The sequence below is a fragment of the Oncorhynchus kisutch genome, linkage group LG12 (assembly GCF_002021735.2).
Source record: "Oncorhynchus kisutch isolate 150728-3 linkage group LG12, Okis_V2, whole genome shotgun sequence".
Taxonomy (NCBI): Eukaryota; Metazoa; Chordata; class Actinopteri; order Salmoniformes; family Salmonidae; genus Oncorhynchus; species Oncorhynchus kisutch.
Window position 1 is genome coordinate 26345909 of NC_034185.2, and position 20312 is coordinate 26366220.

The 20312-nt window shown below is 43.0% G+C and overlaps 2 protein-coding genes across 5 annotated transcripts in view; one reads left to right on the forward strand and one right to left on the reverse strand.

Annotated features, from left to right (window-relative positions):
- Positions 1-16861, reverse strand: part of LOC109900785 (nuclear receptor coactivator 1) — a 101541-nt gene extending 84680 nt beyond the window's left edge. The window contains exons 1-3 of one of the 4 annotated variants that reach the window (XM_020496602.2): positions 16758-16861; positions 16172-16490; positions 2665-2842 (exon numbers count right to left, since the gene is read on the reverse strand). The gene's annotated coding sequence lies outside the window, so the exon portion shown is untranslated. The other 3 variants (XM_031837244.1, XM_031837245.1, XM_031837243.1) reach the window with 3 other exon arrangements.
- Positions 16775-19801, forward strand: rpl7l1 (ribosomal protein L7-like 1). Its single transcript, XM_020496603.2, has 6 exons — positions 16775-17446; positions 17979-18087; positions 18204-18367; positions 18574-18711; positions 18830-18939; positions 19114-19801. Exons 1-6 carry the CDS (start codon positions 17427-17429, stop codon positions 19320-19322), a joined length of 750 nt encoding a protein of 249 aa, XP_020352192.1. The 5' UTR covers positions 16775-17426; the 3' UTR covers positions 19323-19801.
- Positions 19802-20312: the final 511 nt, after the last annotated feature.

Consider the following 20312-nt stretch of genomic DNA (forward strand, 5'->3'; position numbering starts at 1 on the left):
ATCAAATACAAATTCACTAATTGTAGGCTATCAATAAACCAACAGCATCGCCTAGGGGCTATACATTCTCTCCCAGATTCATGGATATATATTTTGGAGTGCATTATGCATAATACAGTCCACACTCAAAGACGATTACTCTAGCTTGTTTAATTTTGGAGTATAGGCTAAGACCAATTATGTACCAAAGACATCTTAAGTTAGTTTTAGTTTGATGTTTTTCTGCCAAGCGCAATATGCGGCAGGCTATGTATTGTATAATGGCACAATCACAATTTTAATTCAGGGTTGTTTTTCTGGGCTTGGGCTCATAAGCCTATGCATAAACTCAAATATGTGTATGGGTGCTTTGAAACCACAACAACCATGCTTTACACTGTTTCAACCTGTTGCTGAACTTCTTTCTTCAAATTGATCAGTCACAGTGAGGTGAGTTTTAAAAGCGTGATTTACGATTGCATTTGCATTGCTGTCAGGGTGGTTGAGGGACAATAGAGCCCTGAGTACCAGGCCATTAGGACCTGATGGAGGGACAATAGAACCCTGAGTACCAGGCCATTAGGACCTGATGGAGGGACAATAAAGCCCTGAGTACCAGGCCATTAGGACCTGATGGAGGAACAATAGAGCCCTGAGACAACAGAGCCCTGAATACCAGGCCATTAGAATCTAATGGTCATTAGCAATTTGGCTACTACTAACGCATGTCCAGAGTGCATAAGAAATTACCGTGACTCAACAGTCACATGGAAATTTACATTACTCATGACTGGCAATGTGGCGGTAATACGGTCACCGCAACAGCACTAGGTGCATCACTGGGGTCAACCTCCCTGCCTTCCAGAACCTCTATACCAGGCGGTGTCAGAGGAAGGACCTAAGAATTGTCAAAGACTCCAGCCACCCAAGTCATAGACTGTTCTCTCTGCTACCGCACAGCAAACGGTACCGGAGTGCTAAGTCTGGGACCAAAAAGCTCCTGAACAGCTTCCAAGCCATAAGACTGCTAAATAGTTCACCAAATAGCTACCGGAACTATCTGCATTGACCCTTTTAGCACAAACTCTTTTTGACTATGCACACACACTGGATTCTACCCACACATATTGACACTCCAACACACACGCTGCTGCTACTGTCTATTATCTATCCTGTTGCCTAGTCACTTTACCCATACCTATATGTACATATCTACCTCAATTTACTCGTACCCTTGCACCTGGTACCTCGTGTATATAGCCAAGCTATCATTGCTCATTGTGTATTTATTCCTTGTGTTTATACACTGAACAATAACATGAAATGCAGAATTCAATTGTCTAGCAACAGCTCGTGGACATTCCTGCAGTCAGCATGCCAACTGCACGTTCCCTCAAAACTTGAGACATCTGTGGCATTGGGCTGTGTGACAACTGCACATTTTAGAGTGGCCTTTTATTGTCCCCATCACAAGGTGCACCTGTGTAAAGAGGATGCTGTTCAATCAGCTTTTTGATATGCCACACCTGTCAGGTGGATGGATTATTTTGTCAAAGGAGAAAAGCTCACTAACAGGGATGCAAACAGATTTGTGCCCAACTTTTTTGATAAATAAGCTTTTTGTCCATAAGGAACAATTCTGGGATCTTTTATTTCAGCTTTACATGCTGCATTTGTATTATTGTTCAGTATATTTTTTCTATTATTATTACTGTTTTTATTGTATTCTGCATTGTTGGGAAGGGCCTTAAGTAAGCATTTCACTGTTAGCCTACACCTATTCTTTATGCAGCATGTGACAATTAAAATGTTATTGATCGATTGATTTGACTGGTCTGTGTCCCCCTCACTGATCTGAAAGGACTGTCTACCAAGGTGTAAACAATATAATAGTGAGTACGTCAGTGTAAAGTCACGTTTCTGCCATATTATTCTATCAACTTTCTGATGATCAGTGACAGAAAAAACAGATCATAGCGATGGCATTTTGAAGTATTGATATTTACTCTTTCACGCGACTGTGGGGGGGGGGGGGTTGAAGAGGAGGGGGTAGATGAATAAAGTATTTGAGCAATCAATCAAATTTCCTTCTTATATATTTACGAATGAACCTGGCCTATATGGCCCTTTTCTTCACGCATGGATGTGCGCGCCTTTTGGATGCAGAAAGCAGGAAGTTACCAATCGTCAGTGAACACCACGAAGAAACATTCATTGGGTTGTTGTAACCGGAGCCATATATTTGAGTCGTCATAAAATACACTTGCAATGTTGTTTTAAACAGTCGCTAAGATGATTTTGGTCGTGATCTTTGCAAAATACCTATTTTGGATGCAGCAGTCGTTAGCTAGAATTCTAACGCTCATTGACATAGGCTAATAGCAAAGTTAGTCAAAGAGCCATTTCCTGGTTGAAGTCTTTAAAAAAAAAAGTATAATACAGTTGATTTGTGATGACAAACATACTAAGCAGGACATTCATATGAGCATTAAAATCCAATTACAATCCAAAAGTAGTGTGAAATGCACTCATTACCAACCTGTAAATGGAGGCTTTTTTTTTGAGAACAAGTTAAGGGGACAGGCAAGGAACCCCACCTATGAAGCAAGAAACAGACAGCAACCAGGGGATGCACTTGAGGTAAGTACAGTATATATAAAAGGGGAAGACGGGGTCCACACATACTTGATCTAGGGCACCAGAGGGTGACTCATGGGGGGGCTGCTGTGGCGGTGGTCCTCTGCTCTGAGGGGAGTGGTGGTGTGGCGGGCTGGCTGGCAGGATCCAGGAAAGGGGGCTACGGCGCCATGGCCTCCCCGTCATGTAGCACCATCCCACTTGGGGAGGGGCGAGTGAGCTGGACCTGAAAGAGAAACTTCAGTGTTTACTGGAGGCCAGTAAATATAACTGTTTTAAGAGTGGAGTAACATTGTATTCATCCCAAATGACACCCTGTTCCCTACATAGTAGTAGATTTGCTCAAGCAATCAAAAAAAAGGGGGGGGTGGTAGTAGGAGGGAAAGCATTAAACTCCCCAATGATGGAGAAATTGTAGAAAAATATTTTGGTTGCCAGTAATTTCCTTCCTTCGCAAAGTTGTGTTGGTGTATTCTGTTGAAGTGTGTGTTGTGTTGGTGTACTCTGGTGAAGTGTTGAAGTGTGTGTTGTGTTGTGTTTGTGTACTCTGGTGAAGTGTGTGTTGTGTTGGTGTACTCTGGTGAAGTGTTGAAGTGTGTGTTGTGTTGTGTTTGTGTACTCTGGTGAAGTGTGTGTTGTGTTGGTGTACTCTGGTGGAGAGAGGCTGTAAGACAGAATTAGTAGCTTTATGGGTGCTGTACGTTACGCCATGACACATCACAATGTAACGTACAGCTTCGGGGGGTCCGTTATTTCAACTTTTCTCCAATACTACAGAGCCATAGTACTTCATTCTTCCAATCCAACTTAATATAATGTTGTTACTAGAGTAACACAGTGTAACAGTAACTTTATGATAAATATGAGAACTATGGTTTCAAATCGATCTCTAAAGTCGAGCCCTCGCGAGATGGCGCTGTTGAGCAAAACATAATTGAGTAAGTGCAGAGGATGGGTCCCGCAAGCACACAAGCCAGTAGATAGCGCATAATGTGGTGGAGCAAGCATAGGATGGGTCCCGCGAACACAGAGGCAGCAGGGGACGTGCAAATAAAACTTAATTCGAGTTGAAAGTGTGCCTTTGAGCGAGCAGAACATCATTACCGCACGCAAAATATGAATTAGAGAGCAGAGATTTTTGTTTTATTGAGATACTTACTACATGTCAAGTCTTTGAAGTTACTGTGCTCACAAATACACAGCATCCCCACATGTATTTCTGCTCACTGGCAAGTCTACTCCCGCTCCGGCGCTCGACGTTCCCAGTCCTGACAACCCACATTGCGCACACCTGCTCCCCATCGTTAAGCACACCTGGACTTCATCACCACCCTGATTACTCTCCCTTCATAAAGACCTCTGTAGCCTCAGTAATCAGGCAGTATTTGTTTTGGTTACGTTCAGTACACTTCTCATGTTTTGTATTATCTTCATGATTATTATTAAACTCACCTTCTGCACCTGTTTCCTGAATCCCTGCATATACGTTACAGAATACTGCCACTTCAAAAATGGAAGCAGCAGAAGATAAGGACGTCTCCCAGACGGTCGACGAACAAGGACATCTAATCCGCAAACACCATGATCAGCTGGCACAACTATGAATGAGGGCTACAGCCATCTGGGAGAGAGGAGAGGAATGGATGGGTTCCTACGAGAGGTTCATGGCGGTCTTCGACCATCCACCGGAGGGCAGACATGGAGGTGAGCGACTACTCCAACTCCGACAGGGTGCCCAGTCCGTTGCGGAGTATGCCCTCACCTTCCGGACCGTGGCAGCCTCCAGCGGATGGAATGAGCCGGCGTTCCACACCCTATTTCAAAGATCATCATCAGTCTCACAGAGTAACATCATCGTTTCCCGCCAAACCCTTCCTGATTTCCATTTCACTGGCTGGCTGTCCCTTGGGTGTTGTTTCTACAGTTCGAGTGGACTCTGGTGCTGCGGGGAATTTTATTGTCCAGGCCTTAGTCTTCGTGCCTGCAGTGTACCCGCTCTCCTCTCCTTTTCTAGTCCAAGCCCTGGATAAACAACCATTGGGATCCAGCACCACTCACCCTCACCATGGGACCCATGCAACAAGAAATCTTTCCCTTCCTCATCATCACTGCTCCTGTACACAAAGTCATCCTTGGCTTTCCGTGACCCCACCATCTCCTGGTCGAGGATGAAAATCACTGCCTCGGCATCCGGATGTTGGAGGACCTGCTTTCCATGACCTTGTGGTTCCATGTCACTTGAGAGTCCTGTGAGTGTCCTCCAGCCTATCATTCCATCCTCCCATATCACTGGCCCCATGTTTTGGGATGTAGATATGGACTAGAGGTCGACTGATTAAATCGGAATGGCCAATTTCATTTTCCATAAATCAGAAATCCGTAATTTTGCCATTTTTATTTATTTATTTTTGTACACCTTTATTCAATCATTATTTAAGTAGGCAAGTCAGTTAAGAACACATTCTAATGTTCAATGACGGGATAGGAACGGTGGGTTAACTGCCTTGTTCAGTGGCAGAACGACAGATTTTTACCTTGTCAGCTCAGGGATTCAATCTTGCAACCTTAGGGTTAACTAGTTCAACGCTCTAACCACCTGCCTCACGAGGAGCCCGCCTGTTACGCGAATGCAGTAAGAAGCCAAGGTAAGTTGCTAGCTAGCATTAAACTTAATCATAATCACTAGTTATAACTACACATGGATGATATTACTAGTTTATCTAGCGTGTCCTGCGTTGCATATAATCGATGCAGTGCGCATTCGCGAAAAAGGACTGTCGCTGCTCCAACGTGTACCTAACCAAACATCAATGCCTTTCTTAAAATCAATACACAGAAGTATATATTTTTAAACCTGCATATTTAGCTAAAGGAAATCCAGGTTAGCAGGCAATATTAACCAGGTGAAATTGTGTCACTTTTCTTGCGTTCATTGCACGCAGTCAGGGTATATGCAACAGTTTGGGCAGCCTGGCTCATTGCGAACTAATTTGCCAGAATTTTACGTAATTATGACATAATATTGAAGGTTGTACAATGTAACAGGAATATTTAGACTGATGGATGCCACCCGTTAGATAAAATACGGAACGGTTCCGTATTTCACTGAAAGAATAAACGTCTTGTCTTCGAGATGATCGTTTCCGGATTCGACCATATTAATGACACACACACACACACACACACACACGGCTTTCAAGTCAGGCATTCCCTTGGCAGAAACAGCCTCTCGGTGGATGCTGCAGTGCGTTGTGAGAAACTGCTTGCACACGCGTTACCACACCACTATGTCCCCGTCATGGCATTTGCTTCATCAGAACAGATACCAACACATCTTGACCACCAAAGTCCATTTGATGTCACAAAGCTGTCCAGTCCTTAAAAAAATATCCTCTCATGTTGTCCTGGTTTGCAGAAGAGGATGTCTTCCTTAATTGACCCTCCATTTAAACAATGCTACCTAATATAATGTTTACATACCCTACATTATTCATCTCATATGTATACGTATATACTGTACTCTATATCATCTACTGCATCCTTATGTAATACATGTATCACTAGCCACTTTAACTATGCCACTTTGTTTACATACTCATCTCATATGTATATACTGTACTCGATACCATCTACTGTATCTTGCCTAAGGTGCTCTGTATCATCACTCATTCATATATATTCATTTATCCCCTTACACTGTGTATAAGACAGTAGTTTTTTTTATTTATTGTTAGTTAGATTACTTGTTGGATTATTACTGCATTGTCGGAACTAGAAGAACAAGCATTTCGCTACACTCGCATTAACATCTGCTAACCATGTGTATGTGACAAATAACATTTGATTTGATTTGATTAACATAGCAGACATACACCAGGAGCTGTGCCAGGCCCGCCCGTCTGCTGACTCATCCAGCTGTAACGCATATATTTCACTGGTTTGTATGCAAAGCAGTAATTGTTTCAAAACATCTACCATGTCACTGATGGGTCGTGAAACAGGGGATTTTGCCATTTTTAAAGGTCTTCAAAAGCCAAGTTAACAAACAGATCACCGACCATTTCGTCATGGGAGCACCTCAGCCACACGGACTTTCAACTCCCTCCAAAGATTTTCTACGGGGTTGAGATCTGGAGACTGGCTAGGCCACTCCAGGACCTTGAAATGCTTCTTACGAAGCCACTCCTTCGTTGCCCGGGAGGTGTGTTTGGGATCGTTGTCATGCTGAAAGACCCAGCCACGTTTCATCTTCAATGCCCTTGCTGATGGAAGGAGGTTTTCACTCAAAATCTCACGATACATGGCCCCATTCATTCTTTCCTTTACACAGATCAGTCGTCCTGGTCCCTTTGCAGAAAAACAGCCCCAAAGCATGATGTTTCCACCCCCATGCTTCACAGTAGGTATGGTGTTCTTTGGATGCAACTCAGCATTCTTTGTCCTCCAAATATGACGAGTTGAGTTTACCAAAAATGTATATTTTGGTTTCATCTGACCATATGACATTCTCCCAATCTTCTTCTGGATCATCCAAATGCTCTCTAGCAAACTTCAGACGGGCCTGGACATGTACTGGCTTAAGCAGGGGGACACGTCTGGCACTGCAGGATTTGAGTCCCTGGCGGCGTAGTGTGTTACTGATGGTAGGCTTTGTTACTTTGGTCCCAGCTCTCTGCAGGTCATTCACTAGGTCCCCCCGTGTGGTTCTGGGATTTTTGCTCACCGTTCTTGTGATCATTTTGACCCCACGGGGTGAGATCTTGCGTGGAGCCCCAGATCGAGGGAGATTATCAGTGGTCTTGTATGTCTTCCATTTCCTAATAATTGCTCCCACAGTTGATTTCTTCAAACCAAGCTGCTTACCTATTGCAAATTCAGTCTTCCCAGCCTGGTGCAGGTCTACAATTTTGTTTCTGGTGTCCTTTGACAGCTCTTTGGTCTTGGCCATAGTGGAGTTTGGAGTGTGACTGTTTGAGGTTGTGGACCGGTGTCTTTTATACTGATAACAAGTTCAAACAGGTGCCATTAATACAGGTAACAAGTGGAGGACTGTGGAGCCTCTTAAAGAAGAAGTTACAGGTTTGTGAGAGCCAGAAATCTTTGTCTGTCATAGTTGAAGTGTACCTATGATACATCACAGGCCTCGTCTTTTTAAGTGAGAGAACTTGCACAATTGGTGGCTGACTAGATACTTATTTGCCCCACTGTACATATACATATGAGATGAGTAATGTAGGGTATGTAAACATTATATTAAGTAGCATTGTTTAAAGTGGCTAGTGATATATTTTACATCAATTTCCATCAATTCCCGTTATTAAAGTGGCTGGAGTTGAGTCAGTGTGCTGGCAGCAGCCACTCAATGTTAGTGGTGGCTGTTTAACAGTCTGATGGCCTTGAGATAGAAGCTGTTTTTCAGTCTCTCGATCCCTGCTATAATGCACCTGTACTGACCTCGCCTTCTGGATGATAGCGGGGTGAACAGGCAGTGGCTCGGGTGGTTGTTGTCCTTGATGATCTTTAGGACCTTCCTGTGACATCGGGTGGTGTAGGTGTCCTGGGGGTTAGGTGATGCGTTGTGCAGACCTCACTACCCTCTGGAGAGCCTTACGGTTGTGGACGGAGCAGTTGCGGTACCAGGCGGTGATACAGCCCGACAGGATGCTCTCGATTGTGCATCTGTAGAAGTTTGTGAGTGCTTTTGGTGACAAGCCGAATTTCTTCAGCCTCCTGAGGTTGAAGAGGCGCTGCTGCGCCTTCTTCACGACGCCGTCTATGTGGGTGGACCATTTCAGTGATGTGTACGCGGAGGAACTTAACTTACTACCCTCTCCACTACTGTCCCATCGATGTGGATAGGGGGGGTACTCTCTCTGCTGTTTCCTGAAGTCCACAATCATCTCCTTTGTTTTGTTGACGTTGAGTGCGCGGTTATTTTCCTGACACCACACTCCGAGGGCCCTCACCTTCTCCCTATAGGCAGTCTCGTCGTTGTTGGTAATCAAGCCTACCACTGTAGTGTCGTCCGCAAAGTTGATGATTGAGTTGGAGGTGTGCATGGCCACGCAGTCGTGGGTGAACAGGGAGTACAGGAGAGGGCTCAGAACGCACTCGTGGGGCCCCTTGCTGCTGGTGATTCTCTGATCCACCTCTGCGCAGACGACACCATTCTGCATATTTCTGGCCCTTCTTTGGACACTGTGTTAACTAACCTTCAGACGAGCTTCAATGCCATACAACTCTCCTTCTGTGGCCTCCAACTGCTCTTAAATGCAAGTAAAACTAAATGCATGCTCTTCAACAGATCGCTGCCCACACCTGTCCGCCCGTCCAACATCACTACTCTGGACCGTTCTGACTAGAATATATAGACAATTACAAATACCTAGGTGTCTGGTTAGACTGTAAACTCTCCTTCCAGACACATTAACCTGTTGGTACTAGGGGGCAGTATTTTCATTTTTGGAAAAATAACGTTCCTAAATTAAACAGGATATTTTGTCAGGACAAGATGCTAGAATATGCATATAATTGACAGCTTAGGATAGAAAACACTCTAAAGTTTCCAAAACTGTAAAAATATTGTCTGTGAGTATAACAGAACTGATGTTACAGGCGAAAGCCTGAGAAAAATCCAATCCGGAAGTGACTCATCTTTCGAAAGCCTTGCGTTCCGCTGCATCCCTATTGAGTTGTGAATGCCCTATCAACCAGATTACGCTTTCTACGTATTCCCCAAGGTGTCAACAGCATTGTGACGTAGTTTTACGCATTTATGTTGAAGAATACCCATAGGCGGCTTCATTGCGCAAGTGGTCACCTGATGCTCCCAGAGAAATTCTCGCTTAAAATACAGGTAGCCATTATTCCAATCACTTCTACTGACAAACCAATTGTCCCGGTTGATATATTATCGAATAGATATTTGAAAAACACCTTGAGGATTAATTATAAACAACGTTTGCCATGTTTCTGTCGATATTATGTCAAGGTTGCCTGCTGCTATCAAAGCATAATGCTATACTAGGCTATCGATAAACATACACAAATGCTTGTCTAGCTTTGGCTGTAAAGCATATTTCGAAAATCTGAGATGACAGGGTGATTAACAAAAGGCTAAGCTGTGTTTCAATATATTTCACTTGTGATTTTCATTAATAGGAAGATTTTCCAGGAAGATTTATTGTCCGTTGCGTTATGCTAATTAGTGTCAGATGATGACAACGGTCACGTTCACGGGATGGGGTGTCAATAGAAGTTAAGCATCTCCAATCCAAAATTAAATCTAGAATCGTCTTCCTATTTCACAACAAAGCATCCTTCACTCATGTTGCCAAACATAACCTCGGAACACTGACCATCCTACCGATCCTCGACTTTGCTGATGTCATTTACAATCTAGCCTCCAACACTCTACTCAACAAATTGGATGCAGCCTATCACAGTGCCATCTGTTTTGTCACCAAAGCCCCATATACTACCCACCACTGCGACCTGTATGTTCTCATTGGCTGGCCCTCGCTTCATATTCGTCACCAAACCCACTGGCTCCAGATCATCTATAAGTCTCTGCTAGGTAAAGCCCCACCTTATCTCAGCTCAATGGTCACATTAGCAGCACCCACCAGCACACGCTCGAGCAGGTATATTTCACTGGTCACCCCCAAAGCCAATTCTTCATTTGGCCGCCTTTCCTTCTGGTTCTCTGCTGCCAATGACTGGAACGAACTGCAAAAATAACTGAAGCACCAGCTGCCTGAGCAACTCACAGATCACTGCACATAGCCCATCTGTAAATATCCCATTCAACTACCTCATCACCATACTGTTATTATTTTATTTTTCTCCTTTGCACCCCCAGTGTCTCTACTTGCACACTCATCTTCTGCACATCTATCACTCCAGTGTTTAATTGCTATATTGTAATTATTTCGCCACTATGGCCTATTTATTGCCTTACCTCCCTTATCCTACCTCATTTGCACACACTGTATATAGACTTTCTATTGTATTATTGACTGTATGTTTGTTTATTCCATGTGTAACTCTGTGTTGTTTGTGTGGCACTGCTTGGCTTTATCTTGGCCAGGTCGCAGTTGTAAATGAGAACTTGTTCTCAACTAGCCTACCTGGTTAAATAAAGGTGAAATAAATAAATAAACCAAAGGATGAATGTGGTGGATAGAATGATGTGTCAGACTGACGCTGCTTGTCATTTTAACTGAATGGCATAATGTCTGAAAAGAGGTTGGGAAGGATACTAGGAAGGAAATATATCTGTATGTGAACATGGCGGACCATTCACTAAGGACAGCATCATCAATGACACCTCCATAGAGTGAGGAGGGTTTGTTTGTGTGAGAGAGATTATGAACTCGGTTGTCGCCATAAAAAGTCAATGACACTGAGGGGGCTAGCGTGCCAGGGTGAGATAATTCCTTTGTACTGCTTCCAAACCAGTTTTTCCTTGAGATTTATAGCCTGTCATGTGCACCCAGGCACTTACGGTATTGGCAAAACAATTTGAGTGCTTGAGTAACCACACTTTAGTGACCTGCATTTCTGCTGAAACAAGACAGGTGTAGGGCTCTAGGTGAAATCAAGACCAGGTTAAAGTTACTAATTGGAGGTGAGAAATAGTGGCAAATAATTGATTTTACATTTTCCCTCTCAAAATAGGCTCAACTCGCTTGTTGATGCAAATTATGGCTTCCTTATAATCACCATCAATCCCAAATGATAAAAAATGTATTTCATACACAGAGAGCGCTGTCCAATATGCTTTATTACGAGCTGCTATGACCTCTTTCTTGATTTATAGTCGCTGGACCAAATCCAAAGAGGCATGACGTTATGGAAAACTAAATTCAATTCGTTATAATGTGAATCTAAGACACTTGTATGTTTCTGTAAACTTACAGTTCTTGCATAAAACATGGTTGAACTTTAGACACTAGTATGACACAGCCCAGATGGGTCAGTGGCAGGTTATTTCAGGATTAAGTGCATGCTAAACTCATTCGTCGTAGTTTATTTATGTCAAATATTTCTCTTGACCAATCTCTTCTTGTTTAACCTATCCAAGGCAGCCTACTCCAACTAACACACTAGTTTTAAAGTAAAAAATAAACATAATGTGTAGACCTAGGGATATGTAGTCCATATGGCAGCCTAGCCCTGGAGAGGTGCAAGAGTTTAGCCATGACACCTCTAGTGACCAAAACTCAACCTCAAATGTAAAAACACATCAACCTCACTGACGTAACTGAACACTAGCCAGTTTAAAAAAACATGACTTAGAACATAGCAAAACAGTTTTAACTCCATCTTGCAGTCCTATTCATTGATCTGGCCAAGGCTTTCGACTCTGTCAATCACCACATCCTCATCGGCAGACTCGACAGCCTAGGTTTCTCAAATGATTGCCTCGCCTGGTTCACCAACTACTTCTCTGATAGAGTTCAGTGTGTCAAATCGGAGGGTCTGCTGTCCTGACCTCTGGCAGTCTCTATGGGGGTGCCACAGGGTTCAATTCTTGGAATGACTCTCTTCTCTGTATACATCAATGATGTCGCTCTTGCTGCTGGTGAGTCTCTGATCCACCTCTACACAGAGATGACACCATTCTGTATACTTCTGGCCCTTCTTTGGACACTGTGTTAACAACCCTCCAGGCAAGCTTCAATGCCATACAACTCTCCTTCCGTGGCCTCCAATTGCTCTTAAACACAAGTAAAACTAAATGCATGCTCTTCAACCAATCGCTGCCTGCACCTGCCCGCCTGTCCAACATCACTACTCTGGATGGCTCTCACTTAGAATATGTGGACAACTACAAATACCACTAGGTGTCTGGTTAGACTTATAAACTCTCCTTCCAGACCCATATCAAACATCTCCAATCCAAAGTTAAATCTAGAATTGGCTTCCTATTTCGCAACAAAGCATCCTCCACTCATGCTGCCAAACATACCCTTGTAAAACGGACCATCCTACCAATCCTCGACTTCGGCGATGTAATTTACAAAATAGCCTCCAATACCCTACTCAACAAATTGGATGCAGTCTATCACAGTGCCATCCGTTTTGTCACTAAAGCCCCATATACTACCCACCATTGCGACCTGTACGCTCTCGTTGGCTGGCCCTCGCTTCATACTCATCGCCAAACCCACTGGCTCCATGTCATCTACAAGACCCTGCTAGGTAAAGTCCCCCCTTATCTCAGCTCGCTGGTCACCATAGCATCACCCACTTGTACCACGCGCTCCAACAGGTTTATCTCTCTGGTCACCCCCAAAACCAATTATTTCTTTGGCCGCCTCTCCTTCCAGTTCTCTGCTGCCAATGACTGGAACGAACTACAAAAATCTCTGAAACTGGAACCACATCTCCCTCACTAGCTTTAAGCACCAACTGTCAGAGCGGCTCACAGATTACTGCACCTGTACATAGCCCACCTATAATTTAGCCAAAACTACCTCTTTCCCTACTGTATTCATTTATTTTGCTCCCCATTATTTTTATTTCTACTTTGCACATTCTTCCACTGCAAATCTACCATTCCAGTGTTTTACTTGCTATATTGTATTTACTTTGCCACCATGGCCTTTTTTTTGCCTTTACCTCCCTTATCTCACCTCATTTGCTCACATCGTATATAGACTTATTTCTACTGTATTATTGACTATGTTTGTTTTACTCCATGTGTAACAGTGTCGTTGTGTGTCGAACTGCTTTGCTTTATCTTGGCCAGGTCGCAATTGTAAATGAGAACTTGTTCTCCACTTGCCTACCTGGTTAAATAAAGGTGAAAAAATAAAAATAAATACAAAAATAACTACTTTAACCTCAGCCTGAGGCGACAGTTGTGGGGGAATACTCTGAGAAATCAGCAACCAAAAATATCCAACAGGTACAGAGAACACAAGACAGGCACGTTATGCGAAAGCAGCCAATAGCCTAAAGCTCATCCCTCCATTGTGAGGAAATATTATATAACTGACAGGCCATACATTGATCCCCATCTCGGGAGCTGAACAAAAACCCACACTGAACCGGTTACAGCATCCTGTACTTTAAACTTTGGGGTTGAGACTTTCACTACCGTTTCTCAAATCTGTTAAAATGACTCCTGAGGGCATGGATCCAGTCAGCAGATGCTACTGTAGTAGAGAAAAGTCCCCCCCACAACAAGTTGAAGGGAGGGCCATGGGAGTCAGTCACACTGCCTGCCAAACCCCAGCCAAGCAGCTCCCTCCCACAGCTCAGTCTCACTGTACAAACTGTTGTCTCAGTTCTCTTCCTAGCGTGCCCTGATAAGAAATGGGACACTGGGATCTGGTTCCTCAGCTTGCTCTGTGAGTGTGCCACAACGCTCTCTTCCTTCGTTCTCCCTCCCTATATTTCCTTCCCTACCCCCACAAATTCACAGTCTGCTGCACAAGCTTTCTTTCCAGGGAGAGGAGAATGTAGGTCAGCTTTCTGACGGCTGGGGAGGCACAGCTGAGCGTCCCACTCCGTTCCTTTCGCTCGCAGCAGCGGCGGAAGTGTGTGTGTGTCTCGCGCCGAAACAGGGTGAGAGAGAGTTGAGGGACACAGCACAACACACACCCACAAATCTAATCAACCTCACAAGGGTTTGGATCATGCATCAATGGTACCATTTAATCACAAAGGCCAATTTTCACTATAATATTGACAAAATAATTTATCCTAACTTCTTAGGCTATTACATTCACTGGATATTGTCATTCACAATATGAACCACTTTGCTAAATGCACACCTGAAATCCTTAGCCTACTGCATGTGTCTCGGGGTTAAAAAATACAAATGACTCACTAAGCTTGTGAAAAGGAATGCTTTAAACATGACAGCGCTGAAAAGGCTGTTGAGAATGGTCGCGCTTACATTTTAGGCAAATCTTAAAAGATCTGGTCTGACATAGCTCCCCCCACATCCTCTCCCCCTTTATGAGCATACTGTAATATCAAATGCTCCTACAGGTCAAAATAATGTCACAAAAAAGTGTTAATTAAAGGGGGATACGTAGTCAGTTTCACAACTGAATGCATCCCGCATGTAACCCAACCCCTCTGAATCAGAGAGGTGGAGGCTGCCTTAAATTGTCATCATCGGTGCCCAGGGAGCAGTTGCTGTGAGGGTTAACTGCTTTGCTCAAGGGCAGAACGGCAGATTTGTCCACCTTGCCGGCTCTGGGATTCGAACAAGAAATATTTTGGTTACTCTCTAACCATGACCATCTTCCTCCTCTTTGCAACACAGGAAAACACAATAACTGTGTCCAACAGTCATATCTCCCTCTACTGATGAATGCTCAAATCAATGCATCTGCTACTATATTGGAATGTTCCTGGTTACACAAGGGTGTGGATTCTTGCTTCATATTGTTCATTTCACAAACACCCCGCCATCATAATTCTTCCAGTGTGATACATATCTTACTTTCCCTTTGCATGCAGAAAGAAAATCAGCGAGGGGGTATTAAAATGTGATTAAGTTGGGCAAACTGGTTGTCAAATATCAACGTTTTGTTCCGGAGCTTGATAGTTGTGCGACAGCCGATAGCAAATACAAAATGCTTGTGATATGATTATTAACTTTGACCTGCATTGTTGAGGCCTGATTGCATTGACTTCCGTCCTTGAGGTCTAGGCTCGTAGCCTATAGCCAACGCACAATACACGTTTCGTTAGGCCTAGTCTACTTGTATTGCACTTACAACCAAAACGCACATAAAGAAGAATTTAAATGGATTCATAAATACTCCCCCACAAAGCTAACAGCAATTCAATAAAAGTACAATGCTGTAAAGTGCAATAAAAGACAACCTTAAAGTTGTCGACTAACATGACTACTGGTGTTTGAGCCGAACGAAATGCCTCACTCACTGGAGGTGCGGCCAACGCAATAATTGCATTATTGAGCCTCACCCTCCATTCCAATCACGCAATTGGTGCAAACCTATCAATCAATTAATCGTCGTCATAAATTTATCCCTAATTGATTACCTAGCTAGACCGAAAAATATGCCCAATTCAACTGGCACAGGTGGCTAGCAAAACATATGAATTTTCTAGGGTGGTCCTGAACAAGATACAATACAATTTTGATTAACCAAAGAGGGTTAGTTGCACTAATGAAAACAATGAATTGTATCGCTAGAATATAGCCGTCTTGCAAACAAAAGGCACGTGCTCTACTAAATAATGAGTGACTGCCAAAATGCACACATCCACTAGTTCAAGAAGGATTCAAATGCCTTAATCAAAAGACCTGCAGCGGATGTTTAGATCCTCAAACAAATCAAATTGTTTGCAATCTCACAATTTAGCTTGTTATAACAAATACATTGCTGTAATTGAATGTGATATTGATTGGCTGGCTAATGTTCTCTGGGTAACTTGTCCACGTTTTATCCTCCGCTACTAGTTACTAGCTGGCTAGCTCGCCATCAGCGGCCAAATATGGTATGTTAGTCCAAACTATTTTGCTGCAATTTTGCAAGGTGTTGTGCTTAGTTAGCTAACTTACCTGTTTGTCAGGCCCCTTATAAGTTGATTGGTGATTCTCTTCTGTATTTACTCGATTTCAATGCAATCTAGCTATCAGAGTTGTCACGTTAGATGCACAATTACTATGCATTAGGTGGCTAATTTAATGTAAATATTTGTCAGCTAAAGCCGTGAGCTAGCCTACCAGCTAACCTTAGTTCTGTTGCCTTGATTTTCTGATCCGCCGCTCCGTAAAAGTCTCTTCCACACGCTATGGACAATGTGATCTGGTGCTGTAGTTTGGCACTGGTAAGGGAAAAGTTGGTTGGTGGCTAAACGTCAGCTGTTGACAAACAAACCTGCGATAAAAAATAAAATAAAAAAATCACACTATTGAAACTAGCGAGATTAGCAACGCTAGCTAATTCAAAGCCAGTTTCAAAACCAATTCGATGTGTTCAACTATACTCCATGTCTCTCCTTAAATTAAGTTATTCCGAAATAGAACTTGCGTTTGTTTTGAAATTGTCATTCACGGTTAACTAATATTTTAATTGTCGCGTTGGTCTCTATACTCCGCCATTTTCAACATCTCGCTACGCAAACAGTTTAGCTCGTGCACGTACAATGACAGAAGTTCAGTACGATGCTCGTTCATGGGGAGAGGGCAAAGAAGCAAGCAGTGCTTTGCCTCGGTCTGCCCAGTGTGCTGTAACTACTTGCAATATCACCATATATCTGAAAAGCGGTTGCACGGAACAGGCTCTTATGAATGCTTTATTTTTCAAGCATGCGTATTGAAGGCTATCTCGGAAATCAAGTTCACATAGCTAGTTAGTGGGATACCCTTGTATTAGGAGTACTGGCACCAGTATAGAGATGTTTGCATCAGTGTGAGAGAAAATTGTCTGTTTTACCAAGAAGTCAGGGTCCACAGTTCAAAGAACACTTTGTACTATTCATACACATCACAGGCTGCTGAGAGGGGGACAGAATGGCTGGAATGGAATGATATCAAACACATGGAAACCATATGGCCTCAATGGCCAGCACAGCCAGAAGAGGAATGGCCATCCCTCGGAGCCTGGTTCCTCTAGGTTTTCACGTAGGAAATATATTCAAGACTGAATGCACAAAATATATATCTATATTTTTTTTGGAGGAAGAGAGCGGTTATTGTTTTTCGCTTCGTACTCCACTCCACAAGGTGGCAGATTTGAGCAAGGCTGGGGAGTCTTTGATGACGTCATTTGTCTGCGCCGGCACACGTTTTCACTCACACGTCGGGATTCGTGATGGCAGAGCAGGAGTCTGAGTACGTATTTGTTTACATGTTGATCTAAGTCCATCCTTTGCTACATTTATAATTTTCCAAAAATGTCTATAGCATAAATGTGAAATTAGACTAACAGGATTCCGTCAAGCCATGTATTTGTATGATTTGTCTGAAAGATGCTCATTACAGAGAGCTAGATAATTGCGTATGTTTCACATAGGCATGCTATTCCATTAGCCATAACGCAACGCCAACTTAAATAATGACATTTTAATGTTTCGACACAAGTAACACGAAACAAAAAAATCTGCTCTCAAATAATTATGTAATGTGACCAGAATGCCAGAGCTAAATTTGTGTTATTTGGTTTGCCTGCAAAGGTAATTTATAATAACCAAGTTTGCTAGCCACTGTTAGCTGGGTAACTTCATTTCACTCATGAATCAGATCCGTGTCATGGTTTTTGTTGCAGATGGATATGGGAATAATCTTGTCGATAGTTCTGTGGACTTTGTCCTTATCTCACTGTATTCTCTGTATGATATGAGTGTTTATTAAATGTTGTGCTAAGAGTGAAGAGGGTGATTAAGTTGGTTCCTGAGAACCTTCTGAAGAAGAGGAAAGCATACCAAGCCATCAAAGCCACTGAGGCCAAACGTGCACTTCTTGAGAAGAGAAAGGTAACACACTGGAGGGGTCAATGTTTTACCATGGTGGCCTTTTAATCACTTACCTATGATTGTTTTGATTTGTATAAAGTTGTAGGCCATCAACAAGTGTAAATATATCCATTCAGGTATCTAAAGGGAAACCCTTGAAGTTCAAGCGCTTGGAGGACTTCCTGAAGGATAGCCATAGAAAGCATCGCGATGAGACCCGTATCAGGAGAGCAGGTCACAGACCAGCTCCAGCCATGCCCCCTGCAAAGAACAGACTGGCCTTCGCTGTCCGCATCAGAGAGTGAGTGACTGAAATCTGTAGTGACATGATGTGATTCTAAAAGTGGTGCAACTAAACCTTAGGGAATCTTGCCTGGCTATTCTATACTCACAGTAAGTGGCTATGCAGTCACAATCATCTGGAAATACAGTATTCCATCAGCTCCTCTTGGTGGTGGTCAGGCTGAATACTGGAGTAATATTTTCATCTGTTCTCTCTTTGTGCAGGATCAAAGGAGTCAGTCCCAGAGTTCAGAAGGTAATCCAGATGTTACGCCTGAGAAAGATCTTCAGCGGTGCCTTTGTCAAAGTTAACAAGACTTCTATGGCCATGTTGAAAATGGTTGAGCCCTATGTAGCATGGGGGTAAGTGAGAATGGGGGTCAGACTTTCATGTAATTGAGATGAATCCACCCTGACGTGTGGAATCAACTTGTTGGACAATATATTGTAATAACAATGGCAAATAATTCAAATTAAACAGGTTTCCCAACTTGAAGTCAGTTCGTGAGTTGATCTTGAAAAGAGGACAGGCCAAGATTAACAAGCGAAGGGTCGCTCTCACAGACAACACACTCATTGAGCAGCATATGGGTGAGGATCACAATTTATAATATGTATTTTTTTATCAGCGTATGGAGTTACAAGTCTTGTATGTGCATGTCAAAATAGTAGTGTAGCAAAGTTGTCCTGCAGATAATTTACCACCGTGATCTTCATTGAGATACATATTCATTACAATGTTTACATCATACCCTCTCCTCTCAGGCAAGTATGGTATCATCTGTCTGGAGGACTTGATCCATGAGATCTACTCTGTGGGGAAGAACTTCCGGGTGGTCAGCAACTTCATATGGCCGTTCAAGCTGTCTGTGGCTCGACACGCTGCCAGGGACAAGGCAGGTCTTCTGAAGGACATAGGCAACCCAGGACCCAGAGGGACGGACATAAACTCGATAATCAGGCAGCTCAACTGAGGCTGCACGAGACACTTTCACGTCAGACCTTTTCTTGTGGCCAATGATGAACTTTTTTATTTCGTCATAGCCCACTCATTCGTTGTTCTTTAATTCCTTCCTTTAATATCAATACTCTGAATTACCCGGTCTGGCATGAGGAAAGAGATCCCTTACTGATTCATAAGGATTTAATTCATCTTAGGGTCCCAGCTGGCAGAATTCATATTGGACCTGATCAGAATTGAACGCCTAGTCAGACAGTGCATTTCTGGACTATGTTGTGATTAGACGGCAGTAATTTACCCTCCCTTTTTTTGAAAAAATTGGTATTCTCAATATGTTGCCACCTCTGTAGTTGGAATAAGGCCATTCTATGGAGATGCTAATTGCATCACTACTTACTTTGCCCCTGTGGTGTTCAGAGGGATGTTATTATGCTTACTATGTATGTGAGATTACAATATGTTTATGAAATAATAAACTGAAACAAGAACTTGTTTTGTACTTTGGGGTGCATCAAATGTTGCCACGTGATTTGTAATGTCAAAAAAGTCTAGCAATGATAAACTGAAGCAAATATTTTCTTGAGGCCAGTCTGCAGGATTAAAAGGAGTCAGTCCCAGAGTTCAGAAGGTGATACAGATGTTAAGACTGAGAATGTGTACATGGTTAGGCCTGATGTGATTGGCCATTGCCTGTCCAATCACTTAGCACCAAGTGTAGTAATTGAGGGGGTGTCTGCTATTTCTGTAGCAGTTGCATTAGTGTATATCGTTTTTTCCCTCAAAGGTTTTCCTGCCACTGGCTGTGCAGAATAACAATCAATTTAGCTAGATGTGACTCATCTAGCCCAGTGGAGGGGGATAGACCTGGGAAACTGCAACCCAGGGTACTGCAATGGAGGGACACGACAAGCTAATTGTGGCAGCAACATTTATACTGAACAAAAATATAAACAACATGTAACATGTAACAATTTTATGGCGTTACAGTTCATATAAGGAAATC